This window comes from Vigna umbellata, chromosome 4 (assembly GCF_029865625.1).
Source record: "Vigna umbellata cultivar VRB3 chromosome 4, Vumbellata_1.0, whole genome shotgun sequence".
Classification (NCBI taxonomy): Eukaryota; Viridiplantae; Streptophyta; class Magnoliopsida; order Fabales; family Fabaceae; genus Vigna; species Vigna umbellata.
In genome coordinates, this window is record NC_142168.1 from 51,315,787 (window position 1) to 51,334,700 (window position 18,914).

Sequence of the window (18,914 nt, forward strand, 5' to 3'; positions counted from 1 at the left end):
TTTTACTTTCCATACCTGTCTTATTCATAATAGGTATAAAAGTTTTATATTTACACCGAAAAAAAATTTTTCTTTTTATACCTACTAGTGCTATAATAGGTGTAAAAAAACAAGACTTTTATACCTGATGTGGCTTTGACCAGTGTAAAAAGTGACGTTTTTTTTAAAAATATTTTATTTGTATGAACTACTATCCATATTCAGACCTGCATAAGATTCAATCCCATAATACAGTTTAAATAATCAATAACAAGTAAAATAATCAATATTGTTTTCATTAACATATCAAAATGTAATATTTACCTAACAAAGTTCCTAGCTATATTTACCTAACATAGTTACTTAACATATTACACATATAATAGTTCCTAAACTCAAAATGTAATATTGAAGCATCCAATCATTTACAAATGGTTAAAAGAAATGCAGCCCATTGCTCCCGAACATCCTTTATGACATGTTGTTCCATTGGAGACGTGTCATCAAATATCTACACAATGAATAGTTTGAGTAAAGTTATAATATTAATGGCTTAAAATCTTAGTTATAAAATGTTCACGTTACCAATTTCCATGAGTCAACGACATTTGCGGATATAATTTTCTGCATGTGTCTCATGACATAATATCCGCACTCAAAGCTTCCCGGTTGACGTGAGCACTACAAGTTAAATTTATAAAGTATCATAAAATTTATAATTGTATTTATAGTTTGAAAGATTAACTACTTACAGTTGGTGCAATGAACTGCAACTTCTTTCTAGAGACGATATGTGTTCCCTGCAACCTTGAATATGCCTCAACCACTCTATAAAGTTAAATGTACATTGAAATGAGTCTTAAGGAACTTAGTAAAGTCAGATATGTCTACACTACAAATAAATTATTAAAAACTTACAATATTAGTGTATTTTTAATTGTCAAAGTGTGAGGTTTTTTGTGCAATGAACATAAGAGAACTACAAGAAATTGTTGAGGAAGAATTAGTAACAATTGCCAGTGACCCCTGTAGATTCAAACAATAATAGTGTTAAGTAACATTTACGTAAATAAAATTTTATTAATAAAAATTATATACTTACTGTTGCAAATAAGGTGCTAAGTACACTTGCTTTTTTCCGTTTACAAAAGCCTCTAAGAGGTAGTTTTGGACCTCTTCACCTTTATTCCCAACTCCTTGAATGGCAACAGGGTCAATAAAACCATAAATGTGATCATTCTTCTTTTCAATGGTCAACCGATGTAAATACCTTAAACATTGAAAATGAATAATGTTAGAATAAAATATTGAATATATTTAAACTTCATAAATGTAGAAATTTACTTACAACAACCAAAGTTGTAGTATTGATATACATAACACATCAGTGCCAGAGAGAATTTCAAAAATATCCTTCTGACATATGAAGAAAGAGAGCGAAGATGTCCTGTTTGTGACTTCAGGAGGCATTTGTAACTCTATAGGAGAAAGGGAGATCTTCACTGCTAACACACCAAGTTGTTCTAGAATTATTTGTTGTGACGGCTGCGACTGTTGTTGCAGTGATTCATTCATATCTTCCTGCCCTTGTGCTTCAACCTGGTATACATATTTAAAAACTTACAAAATATTAATATTACTAATAAAAACAACAAAGTGCCTAATTAAAACAATTACCTTCTTTACAATTGCTCTTGACAATCTAAGGGGCCAAAGGATAAAATTTCCAGGGGCCTGTCCCACTGTCTGAACATCTCAGTGGGCACAGGGACTCGAGCTGTAGCATCTCGTACGTCTACAACCACCACTCCCATCATATCAGTTGTAATGGTTTCATGGTGCATGGTTGACCCCAATGTATACATTTTACCTAAGTTATCCAAATAATATTTGTAAAATATATCAAAGAATATGATTCAACAAACAAGTACATCTAGACAATATAATAAGATAAATTACCTAAGGCCACCAAGCACTGTAGGGCATCATCACTAAACAACTCGTAGTCTGCATCAATAGTGGGAGAAGCGTTTTAAGGAGAAACATCACAACTCTCCTTTGTGCTTATACAAAGATGAGAAGGTTGAGGGAAATTCCTAGGTTGGCTTGAGGAGGAGGCGAATTCTGCTCGCACATCTGCTAACAATTGTGCCCGCATATCAGAGTACTCCTTCTTCAACTGTGCTCTCATATCACCGTACTCTTTCTTCATCTCGTTGATCTCCTCCCTCATCTCTCGTCTAATTTCTTCTCTTATACCCTTGAGGACCTCCTCACTGACATGGGCTTTACTATGATGACTTGTTGGAGGACCGAAGAATTGACGGATGCCAATAAATTTACCAACACCTCGAACACGTCCAGAATGCTCTGGACGACCAATGGCAACTACCAATATGTCCTCACGGCCCTCGGGAGTGAATGTACCTTGTGTGCCTTGCTCGACCAACTCATCCTACAACCAAATATTTAAAGTTAAGTTAATCACATATGGGAGATCATATATTGTTATTATATGGACTTACAATGCGCTTAGCTATGCTCGCGGTTTCCTCAGATGTGTACTCCCCAGATGGTCTTTGATGAGCTCTCTTCCATGTAACATGGCGTGGAAGATGAGTTATGGCACTTGTATCGGAGGCCCCAATAGGATTAGAGGCAGATGCCTCTTTCATCATCTTCTGCTCCAATTTCTCATAACCCCCACGAGACAATATATGAGGGTGGACATTTTTCTTAATACAACTTCCAACCTTCTTAAACCACAACACAATGCCTTAATCGAACTTCGGAAAGAATGAAACACAGCTTGCCAAACCACAAATGTCCCAATTAAAACCAAAACGCAGATTAGGGTTCCTGTGGTTTACGATTTTAGGGATTACTAAGGAATGAAGGAAGAGAAGGATTACTTACCAAATGAAGGGACTGTTGAACGCGTCACCTTAAGCAACCACAACAATGAACTTCGTGACCTCAATGCACCGAACCACACCAACGAGAAGGCTGAACGAGAAAACCGAAAGAGAAGGCCAAACACAAACACTTCGTCAACAAACACCAATGCTTCGTCAACAAATTATGAGAAGCCAAAAGAGAAGAAGGTTCTTCGTTGAGGGAGAAGAAGAAAACGAAGTGACTAGAATGGGGGACGATCAAACCGTACTTTTCCAGAAGCCGGAGCCCTAGAAATCATAACATTGAGCGCTTCATTGGTGACTTGGTGACTATCAGAGAATGAGAATGGGAATTGGTGGCGGTTGGAGCGGAAGGAATGTGATTCACGGCGGAGGAGGCAGAGTGGGAAGAGGAAAGAATTTGGTTTTCTGTCTAATCGTCGAACCGTAATTTTTTTTTCCAAAATTCTATATCGATTTTATCATTTATCAGGTATATAATTTTTTTTAAAGTTATTCCTGTACCGGTTTTAGCTTTTATTAGGTATAGAAAAATTTCTTTAAATTATTTTCGTACCGGTTATAAGTTGAAGCGGTTTCAAAACATTTTTTTTGCTTTTTTATACCTAATATAAGTACAACCGGTGTAAAAGAACTTACCTTATTTACGATAATGTCATCGCATCATTTTTTATAGCTGGTGAATTTAAACAAGTAAAAAAAGTAGCTATAAAAAGTGTATTTTGCACTAGTGATTATCCTTTTGCTATGTATCTCTTACAATAATCGATTCTTTAAGGGAGTTGAATTGAACTTTAAATTCTTCATGGTGAATAAGACATTAAAATCATTTAGCAAAAGTAAATAAAAACATTGAAGTAGTTTTATACCACTAGTATAAAATAGACTTTTTAAGTCTCCTAATTATTTTGTTTTCATAATAACATACTTAATAAATATGCGGTGACACTTTTATAAATAAAAATCTATATTTTAATTTGTTAACGAAATTAAATTTTGATTTTAAATCTATTAAAATACAAATAAACTTAACTTTTCTATCTATTAAGTTTTTTACTAGACTTAAATTAATTTTTTAAGTTTTTTCAAATAAAACAAGACTTTAATTTTATGAGTTAAACCTAAATTCATGCTTAACCTAATTTTTCATCAAAAAGCACATAACACTTCTTCCTCCACTTTCTCTTTCTCTTTCTCCAGTTTCTCCCCTCCCATGCCTCCTCCACACTTGCTCATGCTCAACACCTTCATTTTTGTGCCAAATCTATCTGCCTGTTTGTCTTAAGACACACATGTCATAGTTGTCGTTGCGCAGATCTTGTCTCCACTTCCACGTCATTGTCGTTGTCGTCATTCCTGTTGCCTTTGCCGCATCTCGCGTGACCTTTGCCGCTGCTACTGTTGCCTCTCGCTTTGCCATAGTCGACGCTGCCTCTTGCGTTGCCATGCCTCTCTTGCATTGCCACAAATGCATCGTGTTGTGTTGTCGTCACTGTACAAATGAAAAGAAATTGGTCTTGGTTTGTAAGGATTAAGAATTAGGATCTTTATTTTGTTTTTAGGGTTTTAAATTTTAATGTTGATGTTATAGTGATGTTTAGGATTACGAATTTTTAGGGTTTTTTGGGAGAGATTACTAATTACTCCAATTTCTTTTTCCTGTTTCTGATTTGTATTATGTTATCACTAGTGCAGAAAGGGCTTTAGACGTCTGTTCTTTTGGCTTTTTGACGTCCGACCTGAAACCGACGTCTTTGTGGGCAATGTTAGTGAGACGTCTGTTGTGTCAGGGCGGACGTCTATATAGACGTCTGTTGTGTCAGGCCCGACGTCTATATAGACGTCTGTTCTGACACAAACGGACGTCTATATAGACATCCATTTGTGTTAGAACAGACGTCTATATAGACGTCCGTTGTGGCATACCCCGACATCTACATACACATCCGGCGAAGCCACCTCGGACGTCTATATGGCTGAACGGGTTGTTTAGGGATTACGGGTTTGGACGTCGGTTTGTGCACTGCCAGACGTCTATAGACGTTTGTTTATGCACTAACCGACGTCTACTGGGCATTTTTTTTTAAATCAATTTATTTTTGCATTAAAACCACACCTGAAAAACAGAAAATTGTCCCAGAACAATATATAGTATAATATATTTGCGTTTCATATAAAGAAAGTTCTACTTGATGTACAAAATAATCCAATACCAAAACTATCAATATATAAACTTATAAAACTAAAATTAATCAATGTTCAACAACAAATAAAGTTGTCCACTCCTGCCTTATTTGTCTAATCGTTTCCTCTGGTATAGGAGATGTACTCTTGAAGGCTGCAAAATTGAAGAAAGATTCATTATGGTTTCATATATGTTTAAAGATGAATTTGATTTGTAATGTCTTCAAGGTATGCATCATTACCTCATTCCAGTCATCTGTAATGACAACTCGAATGATGGTCTTAATCCAACACATGACATAGAAGCCACATTCCCATGAATCTTGCTGCTGGTTACACTAAAAAGATGCACTAAATCGTCAATAATTTAGATCATTCAATAACATACAAAATGAATTATAACTATAAATGACAATCAACCTTTGGATATAAAATTTGAACTAGTTGACCTCGAGATTTACCAATAACTCATGTACAGATTAAAAACACAAAGTAAAATTATCATAACTATATTTATCATAAAAGTTTAAGGTGAACATCAAATTCAAAGTCATTTTTGAAGAAACACTTACCCTTGAAGCATGGTTCTCAAGTTATTTTTCATCTTCCTGTGCAACGAACAAAACCATATAATTTTACATTGTTTGGGAATGATGACCATCAACTGCCAGTGCGACCTATCACGAAGGACAAATAGTTATTTAACTAAGTAATTAAGGAAACTTTAATAATGAACTTTTACATATAACAACACCTACCCATCAATATATGACACAAGGTATACGTCTCTTTTTGACTAATCCATCTATGTTTGCAAATAATGTTGTCTGTTTTGAACTGTGTTACTAGAAGGTTGAATGGTCTGAGGTTCAACAAATCCGTACATGGAAGACCGACCTTGGTCTACAACGATTGTGTCCATGTACCTAAATGATCAAAGTTAAGTTGTTAGAAACTATAGGAATCAAACAAAAAGACATATGGAAGACAAAATAAACTATCTTACATGCACCACAGTTGAATGATGGAAATATTCAACATCCTGTCTCCCCCAATCACCTCCAATGCATCAGACAATGTGATATATACTGGCACATGGGGGGGCAGACCAAATACTCTCAAATCCTAGTATAGTTCTAATGGTGCTCTCTTCAACCTGGGTAATCTTGTCATTAGCTTTGATAGAGGATCATCCTCTCCTTCAGCCATGTCATCATCTTCATGTATGACTTTGTCATGAATCGGCTGCTTCTGAGGACGTGTGAACTGAAGATAAGAATTTCATCAAAGAGTTATCAACAAATATTTTTAAACTTAACATATAAATACTAATAACAAAGACATTATACCTGTGGAGTAGCGATGTGTGACATGATCAATGCTCGAGGCCAGGCTATAAATGAGCCTATGGCCTCTCCCACAAAATTAATTTCTGGAGTGGGTACAAACACCTGAGCCTGGGGATCCCGAATCTCGTCAATCGTTACACACACGTGGTGGGGTAATATGGGAACACCATGAATAGTGACCCATCCCTCAAGCACTTGTCCGACAGCCACAATGCGTGGGGGATCCCCATCAACCAACAACTCATATTGACCGTTTTACTGAGTAGGTTCAACAACAGAGCATGATCCTCTAGTGCTGACACGAGGTGGCGTGGGAGTTTCACCGGGCCCCGTGTTGCCCTGCTGATAACAGTTGAAAAACTATTATTTTCATACTTAAAATTGATACTAAAAGAAACCTTTATACTTAGAAACTAGCTTGAAATCATGCTTTTCTTCATATTTTCAGAAATAAGAGAGCTGGACAGGTTTATGCTTGATTTCAGTGTTTTTGTGCAGGTTTTAAGGTGAATTTGGTGAAAGAAGTGAAGAAGGAGAGATATGAAATCAGAAAAGACATCAAAAAGTGCAAAAGGAGAAGCCGAAGTCACCGCTCAGCGGCAGTTTACCGCTGAGCGGCACTCAGGAGCTCACGGGAGGACCGCTGAGGGGCAAAATGGTCCGCTGAGGGGAAGAAACAGTGACACGCACTTACCGCTGAGCGGTATTTTACCGCTGAGCGGCACTTTAATGGGCTTGGACCTAATTTTCTGTAATTTACGAATAATATATAAGCTTTAGGGTTTCCTAGGGTTAGGTATCTTTGGCTGGAAACGAAGCAAACACTCTCTCTTCCACCCCTTTGAAGGAGGATCTTGGATGCTGAGGCTTCCTCTTCACCTTTTTAGGGTTTATTCTTTCATTCTTTCATTGTTATTCATCTAGGTTCACCATGAATATGGTGAACTAAACTCTGTATGTTTGTTGGGGAATCAATGTAATCTTTTGAAGCTCTCATATATGGAATCTTGTTTTTACATCTTTTAATTAAGATCTATGCTTTCTTTCATCATTAGTTAGGGTTTTTCCTCTTTGCTTAATGCTTGCATTGTTTAACTCATTCGATGCATGATTATTGGTTTTGTCGATACGGGCACGTACGGGGAAGTCTAGATCCGGGGAATTTCTCCCAATATTATATTGGTTGTCGTTAAGCTCCTGCACTTATGAACTAATCATTAGGAATGCTAGGAATTGTATGAACTCGTGATTAGGAAGAAGCCTTCTTGAAAGGTACTTTAGAGAGTGGCATTAACAATGATGATTTGAATGTTGAATTCCTAAAATATATGAGAGTAGATAAGATGAAATTGACCCCCAACAACATATTCATACATATATTTCATTGGAAGTGTTTATCTTTTGCTTTTTGCCATTGATCAAAACTTCATGCATACATATTTAATTTTCGTCTTTGCATATAAAATCCAAATATTTTGTTTTTAAGTCTTAGCTAATCAAGAAACCACACAACTAAACTAGGCCGTGAGTCCTTTGGGAAGAACGATACTTGGTCTTACCAAGTTTATTACTTGAACGATTCGGTCACACTTGCCGATTGAAAAACAAGTTTGTGACATCATATTTTGGTGTTCATAAATTTGTCCATCACCTGCGTCATGTTCAAGCACTCTTTGTATTTCTTTTTGTTCTTGTAGCTGCTCCATGAATCGTTGCTCCATTGATCTCATGCTTTGGTTGAGTCTTTCCTCCCACTGAAGATCCATCTTCCTCAGTGCCTCCTGACTCATTGATTGAGTGGTTTTTTGTGTGGGGCCAAAGTAGTCACGAAGACAAATCGCCCCAGGAACTCCACGTACACGTCCTGGGTGCTCGGGTCTTCTGATGGCCATTGTTAGAATGTCGTCCCTACCTTGGCCAACAAATGTTCCCTGAGTCTGCTGCTCAACCAACTCATCATGCACATACAAAAACGAAGATACTTAAAAGACATGCTGTGATATATACACAATCAAACAATGTTTAGAATTTGAACTTACAATTCTTTGTGAGATCAAGGCTACTGAGGAAGATGTCATGTTCCCATCAGATTTAGTCCGAGCAGCCTTCCACAGCTCGTACCTAGCAGGTGCAGGTGCTAGGTCCGGCGACTCAAGTCCCAAGGCATCCGCTGTAGACTTTCTAAGTTTTTTTTCCAGTTTTGCATAACCACCTCGTGATAACAAGTGTGGTGCATCGTTTAGCCGTTGTCTTTCTTGGGCGGCTAACCTTTTACCCTGTGAAACCATGTACATAAATAAGTGTAAAATCATAAGAACTCAATGAAAGGTTTTAAGTTGTTAAGAAACAGAGCTTCCATTCCTCAAACTCTCTAGATGCACGAAACTGTATCCAGTCCTCCTCTGTGAAGGTATACTGCTGACATGGATTTTGATCTTGTCTGTCTCCAAAGACATATAGTCGTGTCAGCCTTGTCTTGAAATCCCTCCATCTTATCGCTATATGCGATAACACTTTCCTTCTAATTTGTATCGTGTTTGGAATATCATAATGTTGCTGTTTAAAATAAAACACATGTTATTGATTTGAAAAGATGAAAGAAATAAGTATATCAACAGTGTTGTAAGTAAACATACCTGAATATCTTGCCATAAGAGGTTCTTGTCGATCTCTGGGACGTCATCCCAAGTTGCATGAAGGATAGAGACATGGCTTTTTGCTAACTTACCCAGATAACTCCTAAACCTATAAGCATTTGGCCTTGATGCCTAACCTGATCTGGGGTCAATGTCAACATGTCTCCTCTGCCCATCAATGCGTCTGGCTGTCACATCTGCCAATCGTGTGACGCCTCGACCACGTCTGGTCTGTCCCGATCCTGAGTCTGAGGCCGACATACCAGAAAAATTATACAAGGTTAGTAATAAATCAATTTTGATGAACATAAATATGAAGTCAATAATTAACTATCACAACCTATTAAGATATTGTTTTCTCCCAAATCCCTTCATTGTGATCACTACGAATTGCTTGGATGACATCGGCAACGTCATCAACTGGGTCTTTAATGGGTCTAGATGTAACAGATGTTGTCTCAAGTATATCAAGAGAATCGTCATCATCATGTCCATGCATGTTTTTTCCTTCTAAAACCACTGACCATTTTTTATTCACTGGATCATTTACGTAAAATATTTGTATTGCTTGACTAGCCATGATAAATGGTTCATCAGTGTAATTCATCTTGTTCAAGTCTACCAATGTGAAACCAAAGTCATCTGTCATGACACCAAAATTTATATCAACCCATTTACACTTGAAAACTGGGACTCTAAAAGTGACATAATCAACTTCCCATATTTCTTGTATTATTCCAAAATAACTCATGGATGCTGTGATTGGATTTTTGTCTTTAGAACTAGCAAAGTGGACAGCCTCAACTTGTAGTGTGATGCCACTATTTTGAACTCTACTTTTGTCATCTTCTACCTTAGTCTGAAAGAAATATTGTTTACATAGTACCCACCATATGTAATGACATTTGCGTTCGGTCCACGAGATAACCTCAATAAACTTTCAGAAACATCTGCAGTCGCATAAATCTTTTTCTTAAACCATTGTAAGAAGGTTTTCACATATTCACTAAGATGCCATTTTTCACTCATTCTTGGGTTTGCTGCCTTTATTTCATTAACGTGGTCAGAAATGTAAGGAATCACATCAACAATGTTGTTTAAGATGTACAAATGAGCTTGGTCAACTTCTTTTCTGCTAACACTCTGAATTCTCACACCTCGAACACCTTTACCTTCACATTTTCCTTCATGTCTGCTCTTGCGAAGACCCACTGGTTCACAAGATGGCATATAACTTGAACAAAATTCAATGGCCTCCTTTGCAACATATCACTCTATGATTGAAGCTTCTGGTCTACACTGATTCTTGACATATCCCTTTAAGATCTTCATGTATCTTTCAACTGGGTACTGTCAACACTCAATTTTGTCCGGGTTGAAAAAAATGTGTGTTTTTATTGGTTTTTTTTATTTTATTTTACCTTTTTGTTTTATTCTATTTTTATGTATTTAGATTTTTGCTTTTAATTCAATTTCTATTTTTCTTATCTTCAATTTGTTTTAATAGAGTTAATTAATCAAAATAATTAAAAAATTGAAAAATAAAATTAAAACTGAAAATAATTAAAAAATAAAATAAAATTGAAAAAAAAATAAAAAAATAGAAAACGTGGAAAAGGGCGCGTATGGGAAGCATGTCGGAAGGAGGGGGACCAGGTGGTTACAAGAGAATATTTTCCAAGATTTTGGGGGGAGAGGATTTTGTTGGATTAGGGAGAGAAAAAGGGGGAAGGAGGACACACACGGGGACCATCATTTGGGAATCATCATCCAGATTCATCATTGGCACTGGCAGAGAAAACGAAAGGCTAGAGGAGGTCACCGGATACAGAGCGATAGCAGCAGCCGTAGCAGCAGGTAAGTCTCTGGTTCATCTGTACATCCAGACTCATCATGAACGCTTACTGCATAACTGCTTCTTATGCTTATTCCATCATGAATGCTTTTCCTCTGAACATCATGAGTTCCCTCATCACCAACCTCCCCTTCCATTCATTCTCTGTTTCACCACGTTCCCTCTCTCCTTCCTAACTCTCACGCTCACGGCCAATCTCAACAAACCAAATCCAAAACCCATTGCACAATCGAAGAAGGAGGGGATGAGCTGGAGCGACGGCCGACGATGGTCTCGGCGATGAAAGGCGGAGAGCTCGACGAAGAAGAGGCGGCCCGTGTGTTTGAACTGGCGGATACGAACCCCTCCCTGGGTTGCTGGTGTCGGAGAGAGCATACAAGAGCAAGGAAGCAGTGGCGCGGTATGGCGTGGCGTGGCGCGGTGGATAGATCGAGATAGACGATGACATGGTAGCTGGTCCGTAGAGGCAGTGATACGGTGGCCACCTTCGTTGCGGTGGCTAGCCTGGTCCGCGGTAGTCAATCGGAAGAAGACGTGGCCGTTGAGTGACAGAGGTGAGTGTCTCTAAACCCTTTTGATCAGAGATAAGGAAGCATTGGTCTCATTTGAGAGGAACGGCGTGAATGAGTGAATGAGAATGGGAAGGCGGAACCCCTAGGAGAATTCTAGGTTAGAAACTACCCCTGTGGGCCAAGCCCAGAGTTGAACGAACGAGCGCTCGTTATCCAAACGAACGAGCGCTCGTTAAACTTAAGCCTCTTCCGACCGTTCGCTCAGCCTTCTCCCAAAAGAGCGCTCGTTATTCTAACGAACGAGCGCTCGTTAAACTTAAGCCTTTTCCGACCGTTCGCTCAGCCTTCTCCCTAAAGAGCGCTCGTTATACAAACGAACGAGCGCTTGTTAAACTTCAGCCTTTTTTCGACCGTTCGCTCAGCCTTCTCCCAAACGAATGCTCGTTATCCAAACGAACGAGCGTTCGTTAGCCTTAAGCCTTTTCGACCGTTCGCTCAGCCTTCTCCCAAACGAACGTTCGTTATCCAAACGAACGAGCGTTCGTTAGCCTTAAGCCTTTTCGACCGTTCGCTCAGCTTTCTCCCTAACCAGCGCTCGTTATCCGAGCTTTTCGACTGACTGTTCGACATTATTTTATTTTTATTTTGGTACCCCCATTTTTTATTATTTAATTATTCATTTGCATTTTTATTTATCTTATTTCATTTCATTTTTATTTTATTACTTTATTTTATTTATTTCTTTTAAATATCCACTTATTTCAAATATATATATATATATATATATATATATATATATATATATATATATATATAACAATTTTACTTATATACACATATAAAATAGAAAATTACAAAAATTTGTTTTAAAGGTTAAGCACACGTGTGACCGCTCGCGTCGTCCTTGTGTTAAAAACCTTTTCTTCTTTCTTATAAAAATTATTACAAAAATATTTAAAGGTTTAAGCGCACGTGTGACCGCTCGCGTCGTCCTTGTGCTAAAAACCTTTTCTTCTTCTTTAAATAAATTTACAAAAAAATACGTTTTGAAGGTTAAACACACGTGTGACCGCTCGCGTCGTCCTTGTGCTAGAAACCTTTTCTTCTTTTCTTAAATAAAATTTCAAAAATATGTTTTAAAGGTTGAACACTCGTGTGATCGCTCGCATCAGCCTAGCACTCAATACTCTCAAGTCTTCCTAAATAAGTAGATAACGGTATGAGTGCTCGTGTGATCGTTCGCATCGTCCTAGTGCTTAATATCGTTATTTCTCTTTCAAAAAATAATTAAAAATATTTAAATATCATTCTAAAGGTATGAGTACTCGTGCGACCGTCCGCGTCGGCCTAGTACTCATTACCTTATTTTTCTCGAAAATATTAAAAACATAAAATCTTCAAAAATTAAAAACATCTGGCTTTTTTTTCAAACAACAAACCGTCTTTCAAGCTAGAACTACGTAACCCTGATTTCTCGTTTTGAATGAGAATACGTAGGAGTAAGGTCAATCCTTGTCGGGCCGAAAAAACTAAAAAATATATTTTGTTTATTCAGAATTTTATTTTAGGGGATAGTTAAACATTTTTGAAAACCACATCATACTCGTGCATTTAGTTAAAGGTACTGCCTTAGAGCAGGCGTTGTAGGGTGCTAACACCTTCCCTACGCGTAACCGACTCCCGAACCCAGAATCTGGTTCTTGTAGACCATGCCTTATCCTTTTTATGGTTTTTCCGTAGTTTTCCATAATAAACTATGGTGGCGACTCCAAAATCTCTTTTCAAAACCCGTTTCTTTTTGGATCGTCGTCCCGTCGCGATTCCGGTTGCGACAGATGGCGACTCCACTGGGGATGTTTAGAGAGTCGAGCCATTTAATTAGATGCGTGAATTTGATGTGGTTTTGCTTTGTGTTTTTTTTTCCTTTTCTCTATCTGTGCTTGATATTTGGAATAACTGCAATAACTGTGGAATATTGAACCCTAGGGTAGACAATATGTTTATATCTGCCTGGGAATTTTTCTGGTTGTTTTGCAGGTGAGGGTTTGGATGTGCATAATTTTCTCTCTTCACACACACACTTTCGGCATATCATGAGTGGGGCCCTATACCCGGGTCTGAGCGTAACTTAGAATTAGAGGAGTTGTGTAGCGGTGTCACTCTGGGATGTACTTCCTGTTTGGCTATCGTGAGAACTCCAGCTAGAGTCTGTTCTCTTCATATGTGTTTCCACACCTAGTTGATTACTCGACTGTTGTGGAAATACTATGAAGGGGGCCATAGCTCTAGTAACCTTTGACCTTTAGGTTCAGGGAACCATCCTTGTGAGATTGCATATACTTGACCTTGAACTCAAAGCAGTGAACCTTTGTTAGGGCACGATGGGAGGAATATGTACTTCTGTAACCCTCACGCTGTTCATGTTTTTTATGATATTACATTTCATACCATGCATGTGCTTTGTTTCGTCATGTTGTTTTATTATCATGCATCATATTCATACATCATTTAGTAACATGTTAATTTTAAGGGAAATCACAGGTACCTACTTGACTTCATACGAGATGGATGTTAACACAAGATCCGATGCTACACGGCATACCGACTCTTCCGATTTAAGAAAGAAGTATAGTCTAAGGACCCATGTTGGAAATTTGACCGGGCTGATAAACTTGGGCAAAATGCTTAAGACAATAAAGAGGGAAACCTTTCAGAGAAGATATGGAAATTTGTGGAATTTAATGGAGGTTGAAGTACAAATACCCGCTATCACAGCCTTGGCACAATATTATGATTCTCCGCTTCGATGTTTCATATTTCAAGACTTTCAGTTGGCACCAACCATAGAGGAGTTCGAGCATATCTTGGGTTTGCCACTGGAAGGCACTACTCACTATCAACATTTAGAGCATCATGCCTCTATACCTACTATTGCTGCCATCATAAAACTACATCCCAAGGAGCTTGAAGACAGGATGATGATGAGGAATCAATTGCATGGGTTATCACAAGGATATCTAGAGCAATATTTACATCACCTGGCTGATAAAGAGGATTGGGAAACTTTCATGGATGTATTAGCCCTAACCATATATGGCATTGTCTTGTTTCCCAAAATAGAAGAATTCGTGGATTACACCGCAATAGACGTCTTCGTGGCGAGTAAAACCAGATCAGAGAATCCTGTAACAGCAGTCCTTGCGGATGTTTATGGGACCTTGAGTTTTTGCCATGAGAGAAAGGGAAAGAAGATTCTTTGTTGTCTACCGGCGTTGTATACATGGATGACAGCGTGCGTGTTTAAGGAAATGGTCGACGTTAAGAGTCTATCGGAGACTTTGTCACGTCAAGGGCTTAAAGGTAAAGGAGGAAACGATTGGGCCCGATTCCTTGCCGGCTTGAGCGAAAGAAGTATAAAATGGCGCCTTCCTTGGCTCGGAAATAAACTGGCTATACAACATTGTGGTAGTTTTCCTAATGTGCCTCTCATAGGTGCCCGGTACTGTATAAATTACAATCCTCTGTTGGTGCAAAGACAATTTGGGCATCCCATGAAAGGGGCACCTTCATCAGATTACCTTGCTACCCTATTCATTTATTACGAAGACCGGCATTTCATCGAACTGTTAAGAAAGGTTAAAAGCGCCTGGGAAAATGTTGTTCGAGCAGAGAAGGACTTGAGGGATGGAGTAGTGGATAGTAGGGTTAGTTATCACACCTGGATTCTGGAGAGAGTGAAAGTAGTCAAGTTGCCTTTCAAGCCAATCAAGGACCAATCAGCTAGCGAAGGACCATCCCTAGCCCCAGAAAGTGAAGAGGTGCAACAATTGAAGGCTGAGATGGAGAAATTGAAGGTGAGAAATGCTAGGTTGGAAAACGAATTACAAAGGGCGCGTAATGATCTTGTGGATATGAGAAGTGATAATGAAGAAAAGTCGCGAGCTTATGAAAACATTGTCAAAAGCTAGAAGGCTGAGAGGGATTATACATTTCGAGTGAAACAAGATCTAGCGGCCGCGAGTAAGGAATTATCCATGAGGGTAAATGAGAAGAAGGTGGCTTTAGAAGAGGGAAAGCAGTGGAAGCACCTCTACGAAGAAGCCAAAAGAGATAAGCGAGAAGCCCTGAAGAGACTGAGAGAAGCGCAGGTGCAGGTAGAAAAAGCGGGGCATGAGATGAAAGAGATGGCCATGTCGTTTGAGGCGGATATGAACCGGGAGCGTTGGAAGCTAGCAGAAGCAGAAGAAGAGCATCGAACTCTGATAAAACAATTGGAGGAATATATTGAGGAACAGGAGGAGCGATGGAGGTCGCTAGAATTTGAAGAAAGGCATCAGGTCTGGATAAAGCAAATGAAAGAGCACATCGCAGAGTAAGAAATGGCTGTAAAACACTGGAAGGAAAGCTTCTCTCAGTTGGCTGCTTTGGCAAATGGGGCAATCGAAGACATCCCCAGGATGGTGTCGAATACTGAAGCTAGTACTCATTTTCGTAATTCACCAGCGGAAATAGAATTGTTTATTGATCATTGTAAATGGTTGGTGGTAGAGATGAAATCTTTCATTGCCCGGGCACGGGATTGATGTACATCAGAATTATGCGTTTTGTTCCTTAGACGATGTAATGGATCAAATTTTCTTTAAATGAAAGATAGGGGATGTTTGTTTGGTATCGGCTTGTGTTAATTTTCCATCAGTATTGTCATCGTTATCCTGTGATTTCCACTTATCACTAGCATGCATCATGTTTTCTTTTGTTTTGCATTTTTCATCCTTATCTAATTTAATTTAATAAAAAAATAATAAGCAGCAGTACAAGTGAGAGAACAACGGCAGGTTTTCCACGACATCCGTACAGGACCAGAGCTAACTCGAAGGTCATGGAGAATTGGGAGCAGTCACACGAATCTATTAAGGCTGATGTCAATCAGTTGAAGGATCAGATGGCCCAGATTTTGGCGGCTCTCGAAGCCCTGAAGACTACGGGAGGGGCGACGCCTGCGCAAGTCGAGGGAAGTGCTCAATATTACCCTCCATTGTTCAATGCTGGGAGCCAATCTGTTTCGTTCCCAATGTATGGATTACCTCCAGGTTACACCCCACCTGTGGGAGAATACACAGAAGGGGAGCAAACTTCATTCTCTTTCCCTACCACTGCCAATGTACCGCCAATCAGTACTCAGGGACCTGTTGTAATGTCCGCACCTATGGTAAATGAAGGAATGCATGCAAACATGTCTGATGGAATACGAGTAACTCCGGTGCCACCTGTGATTACCGAAGAGGGCTTTTCTACAGGGGCTGCGCCACATACTTCGTTTCAGGGGGTAACTAGTAATGTCGATGGGGCAAAGGATAAACTTGAGAGCCTAGAGGCAAGATTGAGGGCTGTTGAGGGGTATGAAAGTTATGGATTCGGAGATGTTGCCAGATTGAGCTTGGTTCCTGGCGTTAAAATACCGCATAAGTTCAAGGCGCCAGATTTTGAGAAGTATAAGGGAAATACATGCCCTAAGAGCCATCTGACCATGTTTTGCAGAAAGATGGCTGCATATGCTTATGATGAGCAGCTGCTCATTCATGTTTTTCAAGATAGTTTGGCTGGAGTGGCATTAAACTAGTACACCCATTTGGAGCCGACTCGAATTCGTTGTTGGGCGGACTTGGCTGATGCTTTTGTGAAACAATACATATACAATACCCATGTTGCACCAGATCGTTTACAGCTGCAAAATATGTCAAAGAAGGACAACGAAACTTTCAAGGAATATGCCCAATGGTGAGCATATTCCTTGAAAGATGGCTGCATATGCTTATGATGAGCAGCTGCTCATTCATGTTTTTCAAGATAGTTTGGCTGGAGTGGCATTAAACTGGTACACCCATTTGGAGCCGACTCGAATTCGTTGTTGGGCGGACTTGGCTGATGCTTTTGTGAAACAATACATATACAATACCCATGTTGCACCAGATCGTTTACAGCTGCAAAATATGTCAAAGAAGGACAACGAAACTTTCAAGGAATATGCCCAATGGTGGAGAGAGTTAGCTGCACAAGTCGAACCACCTTTGTATGATAGAGAAATGGTGGCAATGTTTGTGAACACTCTCCAGCCGCCATTTTACGAGCACATGGTCGGGAACGTGTTTGCCAATTTCGCTGATATCATTATAATAGGCGAAAGGATAGAAATTGGGGTTAAAAGTGGGAAAATTGCATACAGTTCGCCCGCAACTGCAAATTACAAAAAAACCAATTTCAATGCGGGAAAGCAGAAGGAAGGGGATGTGCATGCGGCATCGGCAATGCTTGTGTGGAGAGGTCAAGCTCCCGCTCATAGCTTCCGACCATACTTGGGGCAACCCCCTCTTGCAGCTAATGCGGCGTTTGCTCATCAAGCCAGACCTCAACAACAACAAGGGTATTATCAACCGCCATTGCCCCCAACTGATACTTGGAGGGCTGGGGCAATTGCAGGTCCAAATCAGAATGCGGGCCAAAATACTTACCCAAGAAGGAACCAATTTGTTAATTTCACCCCTATCCCTATAACTTACACAGAATTGTTACCCCAACTCGTCCAAAGGGGTTTGGTTGTTATTTGTCCAATGAAGCCCATGCAACCTCCGTATCCCAAGGGTTATGATGCAGAGCCCAAATGTAGTTACCATGGGGGAGGTGTTGGTCACTCAACTGAGAGGTGTCTGGCTTTTAAACACAAAGTACAGGCTCTAATCGACTCTGGGTGGTTAAAGTTTCAAGAAGATAAACCCAGCATTGAGACTAACCCGCTTTCTAGGCATGGGAGTGCCTCGACGAATGCCATCGAGGATGAAAAACATGAGTTGATAAGGGACGCGGGTGGAATCCGAAGTTCCAGAAAGTTTATCTTCAAGGCGCTGATAAAGGTGGGCCTTTTAAAAGGTGATTATGACGAGGATGTAACATGCGCGCTTCATCCGGATGATGGGCACTCTATTGAGGAATGTGGTGAATTTGAGTATGTTCTGCAAGACCTGCTGGATCGGGGTTTGATGCAAGTATGCTACAAGAATAAGGAGGGGGAAGTGTTTACACAGATTGGTGGAGAATCCGACGTAACTCTGCCTGAGCCGTTGGTGATCCATTTCACTAGAACCACTCCTGCGCCAGAGGCTGAAGAAAAGTCGTCTGTCATCATCCGGGCGTCGTCTCCCTTTCCTTACAAAACGGGAAGGCTGATGGAAGAAAGGAGAGAGTGCGGTCTAGCTCGTGTAGAAAGGCGTGAACCCAGGGTGGAAAAGATTCGTATTCGTGACATCAGGGAAAAATTTCGTAGTGCTGGTTGGATCAACGCGGGCCATATAACAGCCGTGGAGGATGAAGATAGCTTTGAATGCTCAAGTTTCGTGCGGGCCGGCTCCCCAGATGCACCACTCAACAATTGAAACTCTGAGTTTACCCGTGATGCTTAATTTGAATAAGATGTAATAGTTTTAATT

At 39.6% G+C, this 18,914-nt stretch overlaps 1 protein-coding gene and 1 pseudogene across 1 annotated transcript; one reads left to right on the forward strand and one right to left on the reverse strand.

The window, feature by feature from the left end:
- Positions 1 to 260: 260 nt before the first annotated feature.
- On the reverse strand, positions 261 to 2,657 carry LOC148200544 (uncharacterized; annotated as a pseudogene).
- A 14,009-nt stretch (positions 2,658 to 16,666) lies between these two features.
- Positions 16,667 to 18,860, forward strand: LOC148200545 (uncharacterized). Its single transcript, XM_088112980.1, has 2 exons — positions 16,667 to 17,027; positions 17,281 to 18,860. Exons 1-2 carry the CDS (start codon positions 16,667 to 16,669, stop codon positions 18,858 to 18,860), a joined length of 1,941 nt encoding a protein of 646 aa, XP_087969106.1.
- Positions 18,861 to 18,914: the final 54 nt, after the last annotated feature.

What these genes read in the sequence shown, in the direction of transcription:
- LOC148200545 (XM_088112980.1), top strand. Translation starts at nt 16,667, where the DNA reads ATGTCTGATGGAATACGAGTAACTCCGGTGCCACCTGTGATTACCGAA. An exon ending in CATTCATGTTTTTCAAGATA is followed by an intron (nt 17,028 to 17,280) that starts GTTTGGCTGGAG and finishes ATGTTTTTCAAG; the next exon opens with ATAGTTTGGCTGGAGTGGCA.